The sequence below is a fragment of the Cephus cinctus genome, unplaced genomic scaffold, assembly GCF_000341935.2.
Source record: "Cephus cinctus unplaced genomic scaffold, Ccin1 Ccin1_scaffold1080, whole genome shotgun sequence".
NCBI lineage: Eukaryota > Metazoa > Arthropoda > Insecta > Hymenoptera > Cephidae > Cephus > Cephus cinctus.
The window spans coordinates 18,817-41,242 of record NW_014333598.1 but is presented as its reverse complement, the minus strand read 5'-3'; the positions used below and the strand labels follow the sequence as shown (position 1 = coordinate 41,242).

At 39.6% G+C, this 22,426-nt stretch overlaps 1 protein-coding gene and 1 long non-coding RNA gene across 14 annotated transcripts in view; one reads left to right on the top strand and one right to left on the bottom strand.

Annotated features, from left to right (window-relative positions):
• Window positions 1-7,495: 7,495 nt before the first annotated feature.
• Window positions 7,496-22,426, top strand: part of LOC107271995 (proto-oncogene tyrosine-protein kinase receptor Ret) — a 32,190-nt gene continuing 17,259 nt past the window's right edge. For 2 of the 4 annotated variants that reach the window (XM_015748665.2, XM_015748663.2), the window contains exons 1-2: window positions 7,496-7,646; window positions 8,387-8,642. In XM_015748665.2, the coding sequence (XP_015604151.1) occupies window positions 8,576-8,642 (67 nt within the window). In that variant the 5' untranslated portion in view covers window positions 7,496-7,646; window positions 8,387-8,575. Of the gene's footprint in view, window positions 7,647-7,744; window positions 8,643-22,426 lie in introns of those variants that run through there. The other 2 variants (XM_015748664.2, XM_015748662.2) reach the window with 2 other exon arrangements.
• LOC107271997 lies at window positions 8,232-15,269 on the bottom strand. Of its 10 annotated transcripts, XR_003061082.1 has the most exons (7): window positions 14,116-14,865; window positions 13,864-14,028; window positions 12,857-13,518; window positions 12,492-12,693; window positions 12,184-12,215; window positions 9,406-9,471; window positions 8,232-8,653 (listed from the first exon to the last, which is right to left on the bottom strand). It is a non-coding gene; the product is annotated as an uncharacterized LOC107271997 (long non-coding RNA). The 10 variants fall into 10 exon arrangements; XR_001538799.1 differs by lacking the exon at window positions 9,406-9,471 and having other exon boundaries at window positions 12,302-12,693; window positions 14,116-14,864; XR_001538800.2 differs by lacking the exons at window positions 8,232-8,653; window positions 9,406-9,471 and having other exon boundaries at window positions 11,183-12,215; window positions 12,302-12,693; window positions 14,116-14,372; window positions 14,741-15,269.

Genomic DNA, 22,426 nt, shown 5'->3' with positions numbered 1-22,426 from the left:
TTTTTTTTTTTTTTTTTTTTTTTTTTTTTTAATTCCACATACATCCAGAATGGCACACCCCATATTTTACACTCACGCATTCGTATGAATTTCTCTTGGAAATCTCATCGAAAACTCTTTACCGGGTATGTTAGCGTTTATACGCCTCGCGAAAATTGAGTTAGCTATTATTCGTGGAATTTTACTCGCTCACCTTGCGGAACGTCCAATCTCCGCGTACGTTCGAATTACAATTGTGTCGCGTATTTTAATCGGATATCCTTTTTAATCCTTAACGGAGACGTAGCTGAAGATGAATTTGCATAAAAGATAATTTACTGACTTATGGGTACCGAGCTCGAGAACGCGACTGCCCGAACGACGTAATACGACAGGGACAATTTAATTTCCAGTGAAAACATTCCGGGAGGAGTGGTTGGCGGCGTTTCCTCCCAGGAGAGATGCGAAACCGGCAATATAGGCTAAGAGATAATAATACAATTTTTATAATGAAACGTCACTCGCTGTGAATTTGAATAAAACTATTTTGATAGAAGGAGGTCATATCTCGGTGGACGCGCAGATTAAATTTATACGATTCACGTCGAATCACAATTTCGTTGACGAGATTACGAAAGGTCATATCAAAAAAGAAAAAAAAAAAATTACAAATTACTCGGGGCTACTGTTTTTCCCGTTTCTTTTTTTTTTTTGAATAATTATATTATTTGCATAACGATACAAATTTTCTTAAGACCCCCCGCAGCCACGATTAATGGTGAGCGCCGAGTGACTCTTATGGATTTCAATGGCAAAAAGTGCAAAAACCCCCATCGAGCTCACGTCGACTTCGATGATGACTTCGCGACGATGATTGATCACCCTGATGAAAATTTGAAAATTTTACGTAATTGTTATTTATGATCTTGCAAAATGGCTACGAGCATCGAAATTTAGCCAGGGTCATTAACTCGTCAAATTCTTAAGATTCCGCACACATGGCAATTTACATAACAGGTATATAAGATTAATGCTTCCGCCTTGCCAGCAGGAACGTCTACGACAAATTCAATGATGTCCTTAGATATTCAATTAAGATAATTAAATTCATCAATTCTTTCAGCAGCTTACGTATCCTTTGACTGTGCTCTTAATTCGTTGCCATGCTGCAGGGATAAGATCATAGAAAAAAATATTGTCGAATTAAAAAAAGAAATTGATAAAGTTGAAATTTGAAAGTAAAAAAAATTTTTACTTATATCTATATCCAGATATATATATATATATCTAAATATCTCAACGTCATAAATCATCTTAACAGTGGTAGTAATCTGATAAATCTTGAGATATTTTTTAACTCCATCACCGTTCTATATATATATATACTGGCCTACTACAAGACTGGTGCACGTTATATTATATATATATATATGCAGTCCAGTACTTCGGTACTAACTACCAACCTACAACCTACTAGCTATCGTTAGTGCCCGTAACTCCGTGAATAATTCATGGACGTTCGAGCGAAATAATGCGTGCGGACGGGAGACCGTTTTAGCGTATGCGGTATTTCCTAAATTAACATATTTATTTGCTCGAGGCCACTTCTGGGGTCCTTTACCCTAGAATTGTCCATGCACGTTGTTAAGAGTATAGCACAGAGCCCGCCGAGCGATTCAAAATCTGGACACGTTTTGAAAATTTGTTATCATTAATAAGCACGATACAAAATAACAAACTTTTTAAGGTGAATCCCCATGGTAATTGGATAGAAATATTTTTTTTTATTTATCGTCCTTTTTTCATACATTCAAAAATCCCACGTATCCACCATACGTCCGTTTCTCGTTTTATCGGCGATAACACAATCAGCCCCTACTTCCGGGCTAAATGACCTTGATGCAAATCAGCGCTTATCAACTACCGCGAGATATTCGCTTTTTGAAAATCGAAGAGTATTAATATGTTGCCAACACATATGTACCGGACTGATCTGACCGTGATAAGAGCTCTCGTCCATATCCTTCGGCAAACAGTAAGATTTTTCAGTACAAAAGTGTCGCGCGATGACGTGTGTGAATTATTTATTAATGATAAAAAATTTTGAGTGAAATTGTGAGATAAAAATTTCGGAAAAAAAAAATTGATAAATTATCAAGTAGAATATGAGGCTGATATAGTGATTTATTCTATTGGTACAGTGTAAGGGATGATTTTCGATGCTTGGATCATGCGTGTATGTTCATATGTATATTACTGTAGTTATAGCGAGTACTCTCCATCTTCAATGTGTTGCGGAGTAGCGATTAAAACAGCTTGATGATCCGAGTTCATCCATTGAGCCTTCATCCATCATGGATCATATTTTGGATATCAGGTGAAGTCCGATGCGACGGTTAACGCTGAATTTTATCTCGAAATCGATCCTGCGCATACGGACTGCTCAAACAATGCCAGCGACGACCCTTAAGGTTGAATTGCGTTGAATAACGTCCTTGAGAAATAGCTACTTCTTTATGCAACTTCCGGTACGATTACGTAAAATCGTCGAAATTCCAAGAAAAGTGTATATACAGAGTATGAAGAATTTACGTTGTAGACGTAATTGAGGAAAATGCGATTTTTTTGTAAACAAAAAATTATTCGAGTACGAATAAAAAACGTGAAAAAAGAAATATCGAACCCGATATACATGTATGCATGTATTCCGAATTTCTGTAAAGCTTCAAGTCAGGAAGCTGCAAGCTGCACTTTTATCACTGCGCGCAGCTTCGTTCAACCAGTGCTGACACCTAATTCCGTATAATGAGACACGCCGTGGGCGAAATTTCTCCCGGGAGGCGTCGTGTTTGTAAAGTCACTGCAAATTGCTGATATAGTATCGGATATGTAATTTGCTGAAAGATGGATAATCAATGATGGAGACAGGGACGGAAAAGTGCATTAGTTGTTAATTAACGAGCACTGAAATCCTATCGTGTGAATTTCTTAGTGAATTTGTTATTTTATTGGTACGCCGAAAGAAAAATACAGTCACTTCGAGTTAACTTACTGGAACAGGAACTCAGCATCGTACGAGAGTATTATATTCGCCGATCTTGAGTCACCGGGTTTTTCCATATGGGGATGAGAAAAAGGGATGCTGTGTTCTGGGGTTGGTTGCTTGGTTACTATACTTCTGGAAATACTGCCACGTCACAAACAGTCCTCCGGATAATTCAGTCTGGTCATATCTTACGCGCGACACGTTTTCTGGCCAGTTTGTTTCTTAAAGTTGCGACACTAGCGACATTCTCGACACTTGCGGCTGAGCGATGAGTTAAACTGAGGACAACCAATTTTTCTATCCATTATACACTGTATATCTATATGTTTTTTACACCATATATCTTATTTTCGTTTCTTATGCAATATCGAAAATTTTTTTCCTCGATATTGGCTGCATCCCCCTCGGTGTCGAAACTGTCACGTGTCTTTTTGCCACGTTATTATTATTACGTGTTGTTCCGTACTGAAGGAAAATTATTGTTTTTTTTTAACTCGCTGTCATATGTACTTCCAATGAACAGAAGGTCGATAAGGTAGATATCTACCTGGGCTTTTATCTTTTAAACGAAATTTCATGTATTTATATCATCCCTTCAAGTTCACCTGTATCATTAAACGGGTTAAATCTTACTTTATCTCTCTAATTAATGCTGGCCACCAAAACGATTTAGATTCCTAACCCCCCTTAGCTGGACGAAGGATTACGACAAGTAACGATCGGCCCCGACCTGGCTAGAAATTCTGCAATGCGCTGCACTTCGCTTTTGTGATTAATTATATACAGAGAATACTTTAATGGGTAACGAAAATAAATTAAATTACAATAAAAGTACCTGGACCATTATGATTATTTGATTGGATGAAACGTTTTTTTTATAAATGTTTACTTTAGTTGAAAAAAAAATTAATTCCCATCCCCTTCGCCCTGCCGTACATCTTTTTTTAAGGCCATCAACCAGTCGCTGTCTGGCCTTGACGATAATTATCTCAACGAGCGGAAGATCGATCGGACGATTAAACTAAAATTTACTTTTGTGAACGGACCTTAAGTCTCTCCGCAACGTCACGTCGATTTCGGCTAAAAGCATACCTCGCAAAGTGGCGCTCGAGTCCCAAGAAAATTTTTCAAGGAAATTCCAATTCGTCGGACTCTCGGGGGTGGAGGAGGGCGAACGGAGGGATGACTAAGATGAAGGTTACTGATGGGGATACGATTATTCTTGAAGGGATGATCAACCCCTGTCTCTCCGAAATTGTACTTTTCTTCGACGAACGTATAGACTTCCTGCATAATGCTTCTAGTTCGGCCCTTACGGGGTCGTTACCTATGACATTCGAATGCACCCTCCCTCAAATTATTCCAGGAGACCTTTGTCGTGACTCCAAGGGTGCACACAGGGGTTGGAACGTATCGCGTTATATTTCCCATACAGAACAAAGTGCACCAGGCTAGCGTAACAGACTGGGAAACAGTTAAGAAAAGATAGGGGGGTTGTAATTAAAAAAAAAAAAAATGTTAAGCAAAAAATTTTTTCACCCTGTCAAAATATATTTTTATTGACCTTGAATATTGTTAATATATCGATAATTATTATTTTTTATATCGCGTGTCGACCCTCGTTACGCAATAGGCGAAAGTTACTAGACGGCGAAGCAATAGCACCCTCCCCCCGGCCTTCCAAGGGTAGCTGCACGAAATTTCACACAAAGGGGGAGATTACGTTTTATCGTAACGGCCAATAACGCGTGAGATAATGTGGCGGTGTTCGCAATAACCTCATCCGCCATCATGAATGTCACGAGGATTACGTGAGAAAAAATATTGCTCGAAAAGTAAATTAATTTGAAAATTTGAAAATTATTTTTTCATCCCTACTCACAAGACGCTTTAGGGATCAATGCTCGAATATACAGACATCCATTTTTTTCTGAATATAAATTTTTCTATAATAATAACAATGGCTCTAATTAATTATCACCACCATTGACCATTCCTCGTTGACAATAGACACCATAGGGAATTTCTAGGGGAAATTGTATTTCCGATCGGAACGTGACAGCAGACAGAAATAAATACGCATTAGACGAACGAAGGGAACGTGGAAATAAAACCATTCGTATAAGAGGATCACACGTATTAGGGAGTCTAATCTTTGGACTATTTCGACATAATTAGGAGGGTCTTCGATATACATTTGACAGGAGTAGCCAATCAAGCATAAACACCTGGTCGATGTTTGTATTACACGAAAGGCCTACAGGATCCCGTAAAGAGGGATAAAATAAGAATTAAAAAGTACGAAAAGTCGAAAAAGTGAATTTCATTGACGTAACTCAAACAATTGTTATACGTAAATGAAAAATTGTTATTTTCATTCGGTCGAATAAAGAGCACCGGGTATAAACGATTGCGTAATAAACATATCGTGCGTATACAGGATATGACTTTTTCACGGGGCTACAGGCACGTGATTTCTTAGTTCTCAAATCCTATCGGTCTTTTATAATATCTAGGTAATTTTTCAAGCCCACGCAAACTCAGCACGGCATGCATGAAATATATACCTTTTCTTTCCTTATTTTTTTCATATCGTCTATACACATCAAAGGGATGCATCGACTTTACCGATGAAACTTTAAGGCACGAGGATCGTCTACGATTCCCTAACAGTGGCTTCGGTTGCCATATGGTACAGGCAATCGTAAAAACCGTCGGGATCTTTGTAGTGCTTACGACTCGATACACTTTTGAAATTTACGTGAGCTTTCGTCTTCAAAAGAAACAACGATGGCTGCTATACCTTGTGCAACGAACAAAGGCAGCACGGAAGACCCTGGTTGCGTAGTTGCATTTCAGGGAAAAAAAAAGCAAAAATCGCAAGCTCAGATCCAAACAATATGGCCAACGACTGTTATACGAAAACAAGTGAGAGGAAAAAAAAAAAAATTCAGAAACCCAGAAAACCGTAAAAAATACCAAAAATTCAATATTTCTACGAGCGAGGATTTCCTTATAGATAATAGTTTTTTTTTTCTGGCAAATTTTTTTCACATTAAAATCCGTTACGTGAACCGTCGAGGAGAGAAGGAATGACGAAAGAATAATAATACGAGCTGCTTAGAAGGGTAGAGGGATGGCAACAGGCGTAACGGGGGACGCACGTAAAAATAACGGCGAGGTGCGTGAACCACGAAGACGCTTTCCTAAATCATATCTTGACGTGGCTGAACCCCTTGAGGTTACTGCAGGTTAGGCCGATCCTGAGGACTGCGTAGCGTGAACCAGGGGGCCTGGTAGGTCGAAAGGATTAGATGGGCGAACAAACGGGTATAATTATTACAGACAGGATGTGCTCAGCCTTATCGATCATTTGTTGAAGAAATAATTCGGGATGATGAACCGAGCTCGTCCCGGATCTTAGAGTCGTGTCATCCCCTGGAATAATTTTGGTGGTTCGTATAATTTATAATTCGAACGTGCAATGGAAATTAGGGCGATGCCTGTTTCGTGCTGAATTAAGGGTTCCACGTGATGGTGGATGTCCGGGGGTTGACTTGTGTCCGTAAGGGTGGAAAGGAGCAGTGGGAGCATGGATAGCACTTTGTTAAGTAGACTCGAAGCAAGGAACGTGTAAATCATAAATGACGGGACACGTTGCAAGCAGGACGGGGGTACCCCCGTGAGGTTACCGGGCGGGGAGGTAGGAGGAGGGAGGCGTCGCGGCGCATGGCGGTGCCACGACCGGCAAGGAAGCCGAATACGTCAAACCACCAGTCTTAAATCATACGTGCCGCTCGCTTAAGCCAACCCTTCCTCGAGCGGCTAAGAAAATAAAAAATAGTCCTGCTGTCTCGACTCGTGGCATCTAAAAGCGGCTGCGACTGTTGATTTTGGCGGCTCGTGACACGGCTTAAAGAGACTTCAGGGCACGGGGGTTGGTTGTATGGTTGATGGTTGATGGTTGGTTCCGGATCGATATTTTAATTCAATTAGAATGAAGGGCGCTGCCGTAACTATCGACTGAAAACCAATACCCGTTCTTCTTGGAACGGGGCAAAGGTCAGAAAGACTGGTATCGCCGGTTTACACGGATTTTCTGCTTCGAGGGGGATATACTTTTTGGGTGGGAAATCTGATCTTGGGATATTGACGTAGTTGTGGTGATAAATTTTTGAAATTTTTTTTTTTTTTTCGAATTTTTTATCCAAGATTCATGGTGAATTTTGGGTAAGTACTATCCCCCCCACTTATGATCAAGAAATATCGCGTTTCAAGCCAAAATTGTCTTTTGCTTCGAATTTCTACCCGGCAGACTTTCACCCCCAATTAACGCGTTCTCATGAGGCAACAGAAGCGGCGCGCCTAATCCCAAACTACCCATAGGGGTATCTCATGGGAGCCCATGACTCCTTATGGCGCGTGCGCAACCATGGAAAATTGTCTGATAACGCCGGCCGAGCCGTCGACGGTTAGTATCGGCCGTCACGCCGCAGCGTCACGACGCTCGACCCGTGTGCACGTCTTTCGCTCGTTCCGCTAACTTGTGCTCCGATGCGTTTACGTTTTTAATAATAATTGGAGTTATAATAGAAGCTTAAATTTCTTGTTGTGAATTGCGGTAAGGATTTCGAGTTTCTTGGTATTTTGATAATTGGAAGAAAAAAAAAAGAAAAAAAAAGAAAGACATTAATATTTCTCATTTTCGTATTTTGCATGGATTTTTAACAAATTTTTTTTATTTTATTATCATACGTACTAATGACTCTTAGGTGACTGTTTAGGTGTATTTCGAAAAGAATTTTTCTTTCGGATATCATTACCAAAATGTGTCACGCAGTTAATGACAATTCTCACCACGTGTACCTAATACCATCATTAATAATATTTCTAATAAAAGATTTTACTGTAAACTCGTGTATTATTACTGTTAGATTATTTTTCTAATTATATAAATTTTTTATATTGTATCGTCCAACAGAGTTACCCGAAATATATTTTTACACTATAGAAACACACACTGTACCTATATAACAAGAAGGAATTGAAGTTTCAATGTTGTTCGTAGTATATTAAAATCGATAACCGATCGAGCCACGATAAAACACTTAATTTTTAATTATATCCCCATTTTGATCAACGATGGAAAAAAGTCAGCAGACACGCTATATTTTTGTCATAGATTAATGAGAGTTTTGTATATACATTTTTTTATTTTTTTTTTTTTTCATTAGCATCGTCCGCAAGATATTTAAAACAATCAATGCGGTTCGTAACGCGAATAAGTTCTTTTGTTCTTCCAATTGTCGATTCATGTCTTATCGCAGTGTATTCTATTATTTAAATCAATAATATCAATAGATCGTTGACCTCTTGCACAGTTTTCGGCATGGAAAGGTGGAGAGAATCCCAGTGGTTGTGCGATCAAGCGATTTCCGTGAATTGAGGCGAAAAAAGAAAAACCAAGAAATCGGTTGTTATCCTTAACGACTATGAGAGTTGAGTGACTTTTGGTGATTAGTTGCCGTAAAGCACGCAAAATCCAACACTATGGGGATTGGTACTCAGCTTGGACATTCTTCGGCATTGTTGTTGCTGTTGACGACATTGACGTCCGGTGAGTGAAATCTGAAATAAAAAAATAATTTATTAAATTACGCTAAAAATATGGTTAGTCGTAGTAAAATTGGGTATAAAAAATGTGTTTTGACGGCTCGAAAAGTTTGAAAATTTTTTTCGACGACACCTTCTCTCGCTACTCGTGCAATTTTACTATAGTCCAAACATCGTTATCGCTCGCTAATGAGAATTACCGTGGCGCCTGGGAAAGTGCAAGAGTATAGCAACAGCCGTGAACAAGTTTGCGAAACAATGTTATTGGGGATCCGACGTGGTCGAAAGAAAAATTGAATTTGTAAGTCAAAAGTTGCCGTCAGCTTGTTTGCCGGATACCAGCCAAAAATGAAGAAATTATAATTTCGAATTCAGGGCCTCCCGGCATTGTGTGTTAAGTCTGCTACGGGTGTTAATTGCCTTGGGAATTAATTGCGTCGCGCTAACGTTAAACCGCAATCGTACGGGTCAACTTCCCGGTGTACTACTACTTTCAGGTAATAATAGAAATCGCGCTAGTACGTAGCGTTAACCGAATATTCTTAGTGGCCCAAATGGACTCTGCACCGGCTTGATATTCTCTCCTGATAAATCCACAATGCGGTTTTTATTGAAATTTTATTAAAATAATCGGGCACCGGCGTACCGTGATAATACGAAAAGAACAAAGATTAGATATACCGTAACTCGTTAACATTTAATGATTAAGGACTCAATTTTGAATTTTTTTCTAATTGCAATGAATTTTATTTTTAATCAGTACTAACAGGTCAATGGCAGCACGCGTTACATGCGGTCAGACATTTGATAATAGATGGGTCAGTTGGTAATATCTGAAAAAAAATATAACTGATGTCAGAATATAGTTGCAGAAGGAGGTAAACTCGTTAATTAGCCACTTTGAATTTTTCCCATCGAACTAATTAATAAATTCATTGATTTATGGATATTCAATGTCATATTTATTTATATAGAAAAAATACCATTTGTCGTATTTTCTATATTTTTTTTTTCCTCTATACAGGAAATTGATTTGCCAGAGTTTATTTCTTTTCCGAAGAAATTAAGAGCAAATAAGAATCGCCCTTACGCTTCCTGGAACAATAGGCATAAACCCTTTGCTTTTATTTCTCTTATCATTTTGCACGAGAAACGTGTTTATGTATAGTATATATATATATATACACATATACCCACGCCCGATGTACTAAATCCCCACGATATCCCAATAAACATAGAGAAGCCAACCCCATAAAACAAGGTCACACCATGGATTCGATTGGTAATTGGACAATATACAGTATGGAATTTTGTTAAGAGGGTTACTAGTTTATCAGAGGGATTAAGTCTTTATTCCCTCCAATATTAATTCCCCTAAAGACAGATGTACGCTGCGCTACCAATACGTATTAAACACGCCCACATGCGGTGCAGAAGGCGATAAAGTGTCCAGGCTCACATTGCCGCTTAAGACGATCAACTACGATATTTGGTATTTTGAAAATAAAAAAAAAAACAATTTTTCTCAATATTTCATTAATTCGAGCCTATTCTTCCAAGGTCAGAAACAAACGCAAAAATTCCACCTGAAAATAATATACTCATCATAGCTCGGAGCTGTAGATAATGTTCTATCCAATGTTAGGATACTTGGGCTACCAATATTCTCAATCCGTAAAGGTCTGCCCGATATACATTGGGAATCTGTCGGTATAGGTATATATACATATAGCAACATGTCAAATCAATAGTCGAGGAGAAAATCGACATTTCTGATTATTATGTCCTATCATAAATTTTTGCATTCGTGGATTAGGTCCCTACAAGCGTAGTAAGTTTATTGGTCCTTTCTTGGTCTTCCTACGTAAAATTTTCAAATCCGCTCGCCACCACGTCACCTTGATGAAATATGAATGGGGCGAGCACGGCAGTACGTAAATTAAGGCGAATTCTAATCTGTCGCCATTCAAGAATCATCTACGATTTGGTGAATGATTTTTGCTAATGACGCATGATTACACACGTGGGACCCCATGTAGCTGGTTTCACGGCCATCTTCAACCTCTGTTCCACTTTTATTAAACCAGACCAAGAGAAGGGGTGGATAGGTGAGTTGACAAGAGTGGGACGGGCGGGGGGGTAAGGGGGTTATCTAGCCTCCCTTAGTGGGATACATCGTTTTACCTACCCTCCATTGCTTTTTGGAGGGTGCTGAAGCCACGAACGTCTTATTGCTTGAGTCACGCCACAGCCATTAGAGAGGCCGGTGCACGAGCTTATGAAAAATAGCTGCGAATTTAATATTGATTTCTCTATTAGTATACCGGAGCTTTTTTATTCCCGGGATTGACGTCAAAGAGAGAAACTCCATAGCCGCTTTGGGCCACGAATCGTTGAATTGTCGCATATATTTTTTTTAAACCATTTATTTCCTTTACGAAAAATATGCATGTCATTTTTTTTGTTACAATTGTCCAGGCAAACAACTGGGGTCACTCGTTTTCCTTTTGCGTATCATTGCGGTAACACGTGTGTGTATATATACTTTTTCGAAACAATAGGATTTTTAATTTTGACTAAACCAATACAATTCACGTTAAGGAGGCGTATTGCTTATCGACGAGTATTGAAACTCGATAAGCTAAACAAAGATAAGAATGACTTCTGGCTCGTAAATATTTTCTCAAAATTTTGTATCGCGTCACCATCTTGTTTTCGTTAATGGACAACGATATAGGAACACGATGCTACGTACTTTGTATAATGCTTTTCTATTTGGAATCTTAAGCGAGTTGCGTTAACGTGACATCGTTTGCGTATTACGTGGATAGCAGTGATGATCTATTTGAAGATTGGAGAAAAGTATGAAAAATGCTCGACAGACGCGCAAAGCCATGCTGAAAGGTTGTGTATGAGAAAAGACCCCGAGGGCTTAAGATTTTTCGTTTTTCCTATACCTTCCGCGAGTGCGAGAGAGAGAGACTTATGTGGGCTTACGTGCGCAAGAGAGAGAGACACGTAGCGTTAACCGAAATCACGATAGATACCCTTTCTCAAATTGACAGTTCTATGGCCTTAGCTTTGATAGACCATAAACTTCTGTAATACTTGAAAATATCAAGATGATACGACCGTAAGTTTTATTTGGCTTTCTTAAAAGATCTAACGAAGTCGTTCCATGATCGCGATCACTGGCGATTCCTGTCGCAGTTTGTCCGACGATCGAATCGATGCGATGTAAACTCTTCTTCTTGAGGTTTCTCTCTTTATTTTCTCTGCTTCACATTTGTCTTCTCGACTTAAGCGATCGACGCTGGCGCGAACGAGCCTCACGGTTTAGACAGTCGTCGAACAATAAACAAATAGTAAAAACTTGCTACTCCTTTCCTCATCCATGCGCGCCTGTCAATTACGTAGGTAGTAGATAGAGCCTCGACTTGGAAGCCGGGCCAGACTTTATTACAGTGCAGAGACGGGTTCGCCGGGTAACGAATGTCGAAAACGATGGAGTTCGTTCAACCCCGCAATAAAGCAGGTCTACCAACCTGAGTAAATAACCTTGATTGCGCGGAATGCCCTGAAAAGAAAATTGTGTCATTTTAAAGCGCGTTACTTCGAGCGGAGATACGTAAAGTTCCGATAGGATGTAATTAGAATCAATACTGTAGGAAGTAGCGGTGTATCCGCCTGTATCCATAGGGTGGTAGCGATGAGAATTTGACAAGAATTCGATTGTGACGTCGCATAGAGTCTTTTATCGTATTAGAACAGTACCGGAAGTTCATGGAAAAATTGTTTTATGAGAGTGCTTTTTTCTTCTTAAGTTATAACCGTAGAATCATCAAACTCATACTGTAGCATGTGAACAATCCGATCGATGACGGACGATCAAAAAGGCACAAGGTCGCATGATATCCATGGGTGATAAGGTATCACCAATAGAGACATTGATTTAGAATGTCGTAGCAAACGTTACCCGCAGACTGGCAAGCCTATCCCAATATGGGATGCGCGATCCTTTCACGAGTTTTGGGTAATCGAACAGCATAGATAGTCTGTAAATAGAATAAAATAATAGAACTGTCTTTTCACATGATCGGATTCGATTGACTTTTTCATTATTTTTCATATCTCTTTTTTTAACAGATACTTCTCTCTTCCTGAAACGAAGTACCGAGCGTTTACGCGAACGGGATAATTTCATTGTCGAATACGTACGTACGTATTCAATGTAGAATACTGGAGTTTACGTTTAACAGGCTATTTCATTTCTCCCGGATGCCTCTTGAGTTCCTTATATCCCATCGGAGCATCCTTAGTTTGGGTATGTAGACAGAAAGAACGTAAAAGTCCCTAGGGTTCCCAACGAATGGCATTAATTCCAACTAAACACGGCAACGCGTCTGAATACGAAACCAGTGTAATCCAGCATATCTAGGAAAGAAAAAAAAAGTATCTCAAAGTAAAGGAAGTTATGATTGCGGAAACAATTTCTTTTTCAAAAGTAGAAACGTCGGAAGTATCAATTCCAAAGTGGCCCTGACGATGAGGCCCTGTGACTTTTCCACCCGCATGTATATCATCGGGACAGCTAGGTCTCAGCGACGGTGCTCATAAATAATTAATAAGCGTCGGCCTCGGTGGCAATACAGTAAAGGTGATTATCGAAGGCGTCGGTGTCGACTAAAATAAAATTTTTTTATTCAATGATAAATAGTATGAGGATACATACCTATGCGTGTAAGGGTTGCCAATGGTGTCATGCATTTTATGTTGTCCTTATACAGTATATACATAGATATGGATGAGTGATACAAGTATAGTATCAGTTAGTGAAATCCATGGCACGGGGTAATTCTTCATTAAGGTAATCTTAATATCTGCAATTAAGTAACATGCCCGAATCTCGTAACGAGGCTTCGAACGTTTCTAAATATAAGCGGCCAATTAACCGTGTTATTTATAGGATAATATGATACGGCTGCGCAATGGCATTGCCGCGTTATATGTATATGGTGTGGCGGGACCATGGTGTATGCCGATGTCATATGTCAGGATGTGAAATGTTGTTTGGTGATTGCCAGGTGTCACTGAACTTAAATTACGAATAATTTTTCTCCTTTGTAATTTCTCACGAGTCGTCGTTATACATTGAAATTAATGTATCGAATAATTGCATAGATTAAACGATTAAAAAATTTGATTATTTCGTTATAAGGACTTACCCTCGTGAACTAGATAGTATACGGTGTAAGAAGAGTGGGGCAAATTTCCATGAAAGCATGATGCGAAGGTAATATCCACAATTAACGTGTTAAGTGTCGCCAAGGGTAATCGATAAATTCGATGAATTTTTCTCAATCACCTTCAAAAGAAATTCGATCTTCCACCTGTAGGACGGAAGCACTTCGTTGCACTTTGCATATATCGATACACTGTTTATGGGGATGAATCAAAAATTGAAAACAAAAATTTACCTGAACGAGCATTCCTCACTTTTGACTTCTTGTAGATGCGCCGAGCTATGAATATATCGTTAATAGCTCGAACGTTGATTTGCAATCAAGAGAACCTCTTTGGACTTATCGTAGATATATTTATACGTGCTGTATATACTGCACGATCAGCTACACGCCTACCTGGTAGGTAACGTTGCCATAGAGTGTGGAGCGTATCGATTTTTCGCAGGGCATTATGCAGCAGAAAATGCATCCTGGACAGGTCGAATTTCAGGCTGCAACGGGAAGGATAGATCGGAAAGAGGATAGAAAATTGTGGGAGCGAGAAGTAAGGGAGACAGTTACGTAGGTATAACGTTGACTGTAGGTAGGATATTGATTAGCGGGCTTAGTGTTTACTAGCTGCAGGAAACAGAGAGAGAGAGAGAGAGAGGGAGGGAGAGAAATTGCGGTAGAAAGGGAAATGAAGAAAAGTATGGGAGAGAGAAGTAAGGGAAGGTAAAATCGACGCGAGCCTATGACCACGAAGCATGCAAGTCCCTGGCCTTAACCTCGACTAACGTATTCTCCGTGGAAGTCAATGTTGTTTAGTTTACTTACGCTATGCTTGCTTACAGTTTCTTCGTCATACTTCTTTACGTACCTTGGTCACTTTATATCTAAACAGTTGTCGCATTATCGCTGAACATCTCTTAACTGTTTCACCTAGAACGTACTGACGTACTTTGTAGTTTGCACGTGTCAGCTGACTGGCGGCCATTGTCGTCCGCGTCTAGCAGACTGAATGCCACTAGGGTACGTTAAATGCAGTTGTATTTCAATGGGGGCCTGAGCTGGAAACCGCAGGACGGTCGATACAGTAGATTTTCGAGGTATTTCAAATTTCGTTACTCCCAACTATTAAACATTGCCAGAGTCATGATATTGCACGGTGTGTACACTTGGCTACGTTGAATTTCTGGAAATGATACCGACTGGTTTAAGCTAATAAATTTCTTGAAAATTGAACCAGTCGAGATATACGTGCTAGTTAAATTCGTCATGAAATCATATGCCGTTATACGACTCGTAAAGTCACTACCGTGTCTCGTAGCAAAGGAGTAATTTCTTCAGTGCCCAATAGTCGTAAAACATGTGAAGAAAGGAAACTGTTAACAATTTGTACGGTGTCCGTTACGAGATCACAGTTTCACGTTGCACTCTGTGAGTTGAATCCAGACATATAATTTTATGTATATTATCACGATTTCGACTTCGAATAAGATTTGAATTTGACGTTTGTGTTTTTGATGTTTATATCGTTACGTAGTGCAGCCCCGGGTAGTTACGCGAGGTGTGTACCTAATGAGTCGTAATAAAGAGCACATTTAATCTCGCGAGAAGCGTTCGTAATAGAACTGTACACTGGTGGAAATGTAGGTGGATCTTCAGTCGACGGTCCCATGGGCCATTCGCCACACCCCATAACCTAAATACTCGGAGCTATGGCTACCGAGTACATATTATATATTGCACACAACGAGCGTGATAATAAGGCTAGCTCCTGTTCTCTGTTCGCTAATTAAATAACTTTACTTCCGTTCGCCTTCCGTATCGCAGTTGAAACCAGGAATACCGTAATCTGTGTTCAGTGAAAAAAAAACAACAATATTACAGCAAGATATACATATGAGTGTACACGGATAAAATAAATCGAAAAAATTCAAGGGTACAATCGACATGAAAATTATTTGTATAGGAGCTTTTAAACTGTTTCTTTTTCACGCGTTCGATAAACGTAACTTATCATTGCGATATTATTTTTCTCTCTTAAATAAGGACCTACGTTCGTCGTATGTATACATACATCTTTGACATGATTGATCGCGTCTTTTACGTCACCGCGTAGATGAAAGATAGATACGCAGCAGATACACATATACGAAACGTCAAATGAAAAAATGTCGAATGTAAATTCGTTAAAATTAAAATTCCCATGAATTTTAATACGCAACCCAGATACACGGCACACGTCAAAATGCAATCAAGCGATGCCGGAAATTTGTGTAGCAATTTGTTTGAATAAAAAAAATAAAATAGCTACTATTGCTAACCCCTAGCCGAAGGGAAAATAAAAATTACAATTTATTTTTTTTTCAATCGAGTAAACAACAATGTTTCCAAAAGACAAATATTCGTACTGACAGTTTGAATTTTCGTCTGACAAAATATATAATATTTCAGGTCAACCTCTAACTCTATGTCACATTCTAATTCCAATCCTCTCATCTGTTGATTAAAAATAAACTAGGTTCATATACCTATACGTAATCCCTCGTTCGAACAAATACCTCATCCTATACAATCCTCTCATTTCTCCAGATGATTACTGCCGTACGAGACAATAATCCAGCTCACCTCGTTGCCGGCGCCGCGTGACACATGTTTCATAATAGAGCATTAATTTGATCGTTATTCGTCCACGTCTGCCACTTGTGTCTCCTGACGTACTCGCATGTGTCCCCTTCTACGGAAATGATCCTTTTTCCATGAGTTTCCATACGCATGAATACCCGAGTACAACGCGTCACACGAAAGACCCTACCGGAAATCAAGAAAGTCTTTCACTCCCTCCCTCCCATCAACATCCCCCCCTTTCCTACGATCCTGCAGGATTAACTCACGAATTTATCCTGCACCCTCGTACCCTATACATATGTAACCCCGTGCACACCATACGTGCGCTACAGCCATGATACCAGGGATGAACATGATTCCTGGTTTCCTGATTAAGTAAAAAACAAAATATTGTCACGCGTTAACACGAGAATCGTGCACGCGACAATTCTTATTTCCCAAGAGTCGAATAAATCTCATGGCGTCCGACAAGCAGTCGGAAGTGACAGGCAAGTCCATATTCTTGAGCGGGGGGTGAAAATTAGTTGAGCTCGGTAGTCAAACATTAAACCACCCTTTGTATTACCATGTAAGAGGTGTTTGCCGGTTGACTTAATACTTAGCGGGTTATTAAAGTCTGTGGAAAAGTTTCGTACGATACGAAGTATCAGGGCTTGCCTATCCCTTACAGGTATATCTGACGTTTGAGGTTATGCACGAGTTTAGTATGGGTTGTATGCTTTTTTGTCCGACTATGGAAACGGAAATTTTTTTCTTTTTCAATACTCTGCGTGGACCTTGTAAACAGACGCGGTTACGTCGCGAACAAGTAACTGTGAAGTTAGCCAACGCCTGACTTTATACACCCTGTTGACTATGTCACTTTCATGCGACATCCGCGACGCCGGGCGTCCACGTACCATATACTAGGCAAACATAACCTGCGAACGGGGCTATACACGCTGTGGGATATACTGGGGGTTACCCTTGTCTGTCAACACGCCACCACTTTATAATGTAACCATACCAACCCCCGATATACCTTTCCCGTCCCTCTTTGGAACTTGCGCCTCCACTTTGGTATTACCGACCGGTATAGGGGAGTTATGTAATGGTCATAATGGGATGCGTGTAATCTAGCGACGTCTATGCTTATGGAAATTTTTCAAATCGAACATTTAACGCTTCGCTTGTTACGGGGCGAGAGGGGCGAAGAGGGATGTGTAAGAAATCTGAATAGGGTCAGGATGATGAGGGTAAATTTTTTTTTTGAAATGAAGTTGAAAAAATTTTTTTTGCGTAATGCTTGATTTTTTAATCATTTTTTTTTTCTTTCGTTTATTTATTTTCCGGCCTTGACCTATAGGAGCGTTTGGCGTTTCTAGTTACTTTTATGGTGATTGAAAGGTTCTGTCGTTTTATTGGATAATTTTCCGAGGGTAGCTTACGCGAATTTATCGGTACTGAAAATCGATACTGTTCTGGCTACATCGAATTTGACATTACCCGGAATTAGCTACAGGAATTTCCTTTTATTACTGTTAGTTGGAGTCTTGCCACTTTTTCGAATCATTTACGAAAAATTGGCCGAATTCGAAGCACCGCTTGAGTGTCGATATCGACGTTGATGAAATTCCCGGAAAAAGATGAAATTTTCAAAAATTTTCTTAAATACGTAATTTCCTCACGTACTCACGACAAATACCAAGAGCAATATTTTCGTCGAATTTTAGGATCGTCCCTCAGAGACCCCGCTGAGCCAAGGCCAGAGGTTAAAGGGCACTGGTAATTTTTGCAATCACGAATTATTCAATTTTTCCCTCCGCGAATCTGCTATAGGTATAAAATAGTTGCAGTGATACTTTTCAAATTTAATTTGTTCCCTCGAAAAATTACGATAGCGTCCATACGTAATATTGAAAAGTGCATCGCACCGGGTTAACAAGGTTTGACTCTAGTCAACCTAACCTGAAAGAATGGCAAAGGGTCTCCGCCGCTATACAAGCTCACGACGAAAGGAGCCTCGGACTCGTATAGCTTGAAAAGTGTGCCGTGTTTACCGTAGCTCTGATTAAACCCTCGGCACCTTATTGCCACTAAAACTCCTCCAGGAGATGACGTTGAGGTTGGGTACGCAAAGACTTCGCGGACTCTAGCCAAACCTTAGTCATTGCCAGGAATCTTTGGTATAAGTCGATTAACTCTTTCGTAACGTATTGTTGATAGGAGAAGAAGAATTTTTATATCCCTATCAATAGCACGTGCAGGTTAATCGAACGGGTGACCGAAAAAAGCGGAAAGACCGGAAGTAGCTAAATAAAAAAAATTTTCAAGTTAGCAACCGTCAAACGCATATCCGAGGTAGGTTTTGAGATAAAATTTGTAAAATATATTTTTGACTTTTTTTTTTGTCATCCCTTAAAAAATTGCCCTTACACGGTTCTAAGGATTTAACGTCTCTGGTAGTACGGTAACGTTTGCAATTATCTCTATTGGGGTGATCCGAAATTTTATTGTCAGACTTCCGCTGTCGTTGGGTTAGGTTGGTAGTAACTGGGGCTTTTAAGGGGGGGAGTTCGGACGTTAAGAAGTAACCGACGCGTGGAGAAAGGAGTGAGAGTAGGGAAAGTAACTAGTCTAAGAGCTTAACGCTGCTGCTGGCTTATGGAGTCGAGTGTCGAGGATGCGTAGTCTGCTGGATGCTCTTGTTGGAGTTTTAGTGGGTTTCGCCACTTTAGACATGAAAGCGATGCTTTTATCGTTTCTCTAGAGATAGAAAAGAGGATTTACGAGTTTTTTACCCTTTTCTTTTTTTCTTTTTTTTTTTTTTAAGTAAGTTTGACAAGTTGGAAGTAATTGTTGATCCTTCACGATTTAAATTGAGATTTTAAGTGAGACCGGTTTTTGCGGCAATGGAGGAAGACACGGAAGGGGTCAGGGGGTGGAAAAAAAATAGTCTCTTTGAAGATACACCGAAATCCAAAGCATTTTTGTACTTTCTTTCCCCCTTTTTTTTACGCTTGAATTTTGTCCAATAATAATAATAATTAGTCTCCAAGAATATACGAGAAGTCGCCTTAAATCGCAATTCGGATAACAGTATATATATGGTATATGTACTATATGTATGTATATTCGTGAAATGGTGTTAGATATTTTTTAATCTTTCGTACCCTTTCTTTGGTCGCAGTAAAGTTCGTATTTTTCGAAGCTTCAAAGCGAAAGGCTTTTGCATGCGTGCGTAATACCTACAACTTACTTTTAGAAGCTTTACAAATGGCGAGGTGCCATCGTAAAAATCAATACCAGTATTCGACAATTTAAAGTGGGTTTATTTCGAATTGGGATTCTTAGTAAAAATGGCAATTTATTTCTTTTATCGAATGCCAAGTGAATTGAATGTAATATGTACATATATATATATTCGTCAATAAAATTAGTCTTTTCTCAGTTCATCCAGTCTTCACGTACGGGGTACTAGTCTAGTCTTTTCGTGTCTTGCGCAATTCTTCTAATTACTCTGGCTCTACCGGCATAATGGGCTTCCTGCTGGTTCTACTACCTTGCTTGTATATTGCCTGGTAATTAGTGTAAACTCGAGCTATTAGTGCACTTGCATAGTAAACAGGAGACCCTCTGACCAGATGAAGATGAATATCGTATAACCACGCACGTATACGGGAAAAAAATAAGATAGAAAAATGATGAAAATCAAGAATATTTTTACCTAAGGCGCGGATCTTTGTTCTGGGAAATCCAAAATGGTTTCGATGAATTTTTAGGAACGTATATTTTATTTTTATTTTTTCTTTTCCCCTCCCCCCCTCCTACCGCTTTCTCCCGCTCTTACGGCTGTAGAAGTATTTTCAGTCCTGCGTACGTATTCAAGTGGCACATAGTTTAGGGTGAGAAGGGGGTGGCGAAGGGGAGGCTACGGTTATTTATTACAAGCAGGGTGGTAGGATGCAGTAATTAATATAAATCTCGTAACGTCATTGTTATTACGGAAGGCAAAGGTGCCGCCGAGTCTCTTATCGATACTCGTTAGTCACTCAAGAGAGGAAAGCGACAGGGAAAGGAAAGTCAAAAACGGAAAAACAAATTTGTTTTTTACGAAATTTCATTATCGAGCAGAAAATTGAATTAAAAATTAAATTCCACGAAAATTGAAGAAAGCCTGATTTATATGAAAATAAAAAGCGAATGTAAGATAGCTGATAAGAATTTGGCAAAGAGATGAAATTTTTGGAGAAATTAGATTTTTTTGTAGAATTTCTTCGAAATTCATCCTAGATTTTTTTTCGTGATTCCGTGAACGTGATTCCAAAAAAAAGTGAAAAAAAAAGTGAAAAAAAAAAGTGAAAAAAAAAAACTTACGCCCACTCGAAAAGAAGAAAACTTCACCGTCTATTACGGAATTGGTGGTATCCGCGCGCAGAGGCCACTTAGACCTCGACTTATTCCCACGTACGATTGGTGTGTGTCAAGCGAAGGAGATTTCGTGCGTACTATCAAAGGTTTCCTAAAAATAGCAAAGTTATTTTCGACTTTGGCTAAGAAGGCGTACTCACGACAAGAACTTGTATATGTATATGCAGGCATCTGGTAAAAGAAAGTAAAATGAAAAAAAAAAGAGAAAATCGAAGATAGATAAGGAGTGGGAAGAGAATTAGGCGGCCTATACGTGGTATATCTATATCTATCCAAGTAGGATACAGGGTGTTTCAGGGTGGGGTTGCTTGTTATTTACATGGGGCGAATGCATGCAGGTGTCACAATCTGTAATTTATGTTCTTGACGGCGCATGCCTTCTGCACCTCGCAAGACTAATGTATCTCCCAATAGGATTCAGGCGGCAGACACCAAAAGAATAATTGAAACTTCGTCCCACTATTTGCCACGGTGACTGTACCTACTATGTACCTTGGAGACCTTAAACAATAGTACCTTACCTATTCCCTCTTACACGCTATTTATGCTCATTGCAGGCTCGTTCCGTGCCTTTAGGTACCTACTGTGCCTGCTGCTAGACTTTTAAACAGGGACGTACCATCCATTCCAAAATCTGTGCGCACTTCACTTCCCATAGATTTTACTATCAGCTGGTAAATTGGTCTGTTGCGTGCGTTTGTCTTTGACAGAGGATCGAGGTTGAGTGATGTTTTTTTTTCAATTGTCACGATTATGGGGTTAGCCGAGGTATTTTGAAAAGTGTTGAATAATTCAATTACATGGATACTGCCTTCATTGTTCCTTCGGTTTTCGTTATGTTCGAGGGTGATATGGTGGATAGTGTTATACAGCCCCGGGCATAAAAAAGTTGAATGCGAAGTCCATGGGGATCCTTGAACCGGGGTGAAATGAAAGGTTTTCGTCGTATGGGGACTTTTGTAAGGCTGCGCGTATCGTATTCACGGGTGTCTATGTTTTCGGGAATTGTAACTTGATGTGTAATAGGGTTTCCAGGTATAACGATCTCATGGGTCTCCGTGGCCATTAGAGATTCTCGCGTTGTCTTGAGTCTAATCTTGCCGAGTGCACCGGGTCTGGTTTTGTATGTAGGAATAGAAAAAACAAAATTGACGACGAAAAACGGCTGAGCATAAAACGTCTAAAGAAAGCTTCAACAAAGATTTGTCCTTAATGACATATTTTGGGAATGGAAAGAAAAAATGAGATAAATTGACAAGATTTTCAGTCCCTCGTTTAGAAGACGGATGAGAGATCCAAAGAAATTTTGAACCATCGACCAAAATTTCCATCGCTCTTTGAATTTGTCGAAGGATACAGTAAAAAGTTGTATCTACGACCCGAGCGTTCTCGGGGCAGACACTAATACGTTTTGTCGGATCGTTATGCAGATAAAAGAGATGAACTTTGGTCCATGACGGAAAAGTCGAAAAGCCTGATTTTCCCGGATTCCTTGAAGCCGACGTTAAGAAGGAAAGCCTCA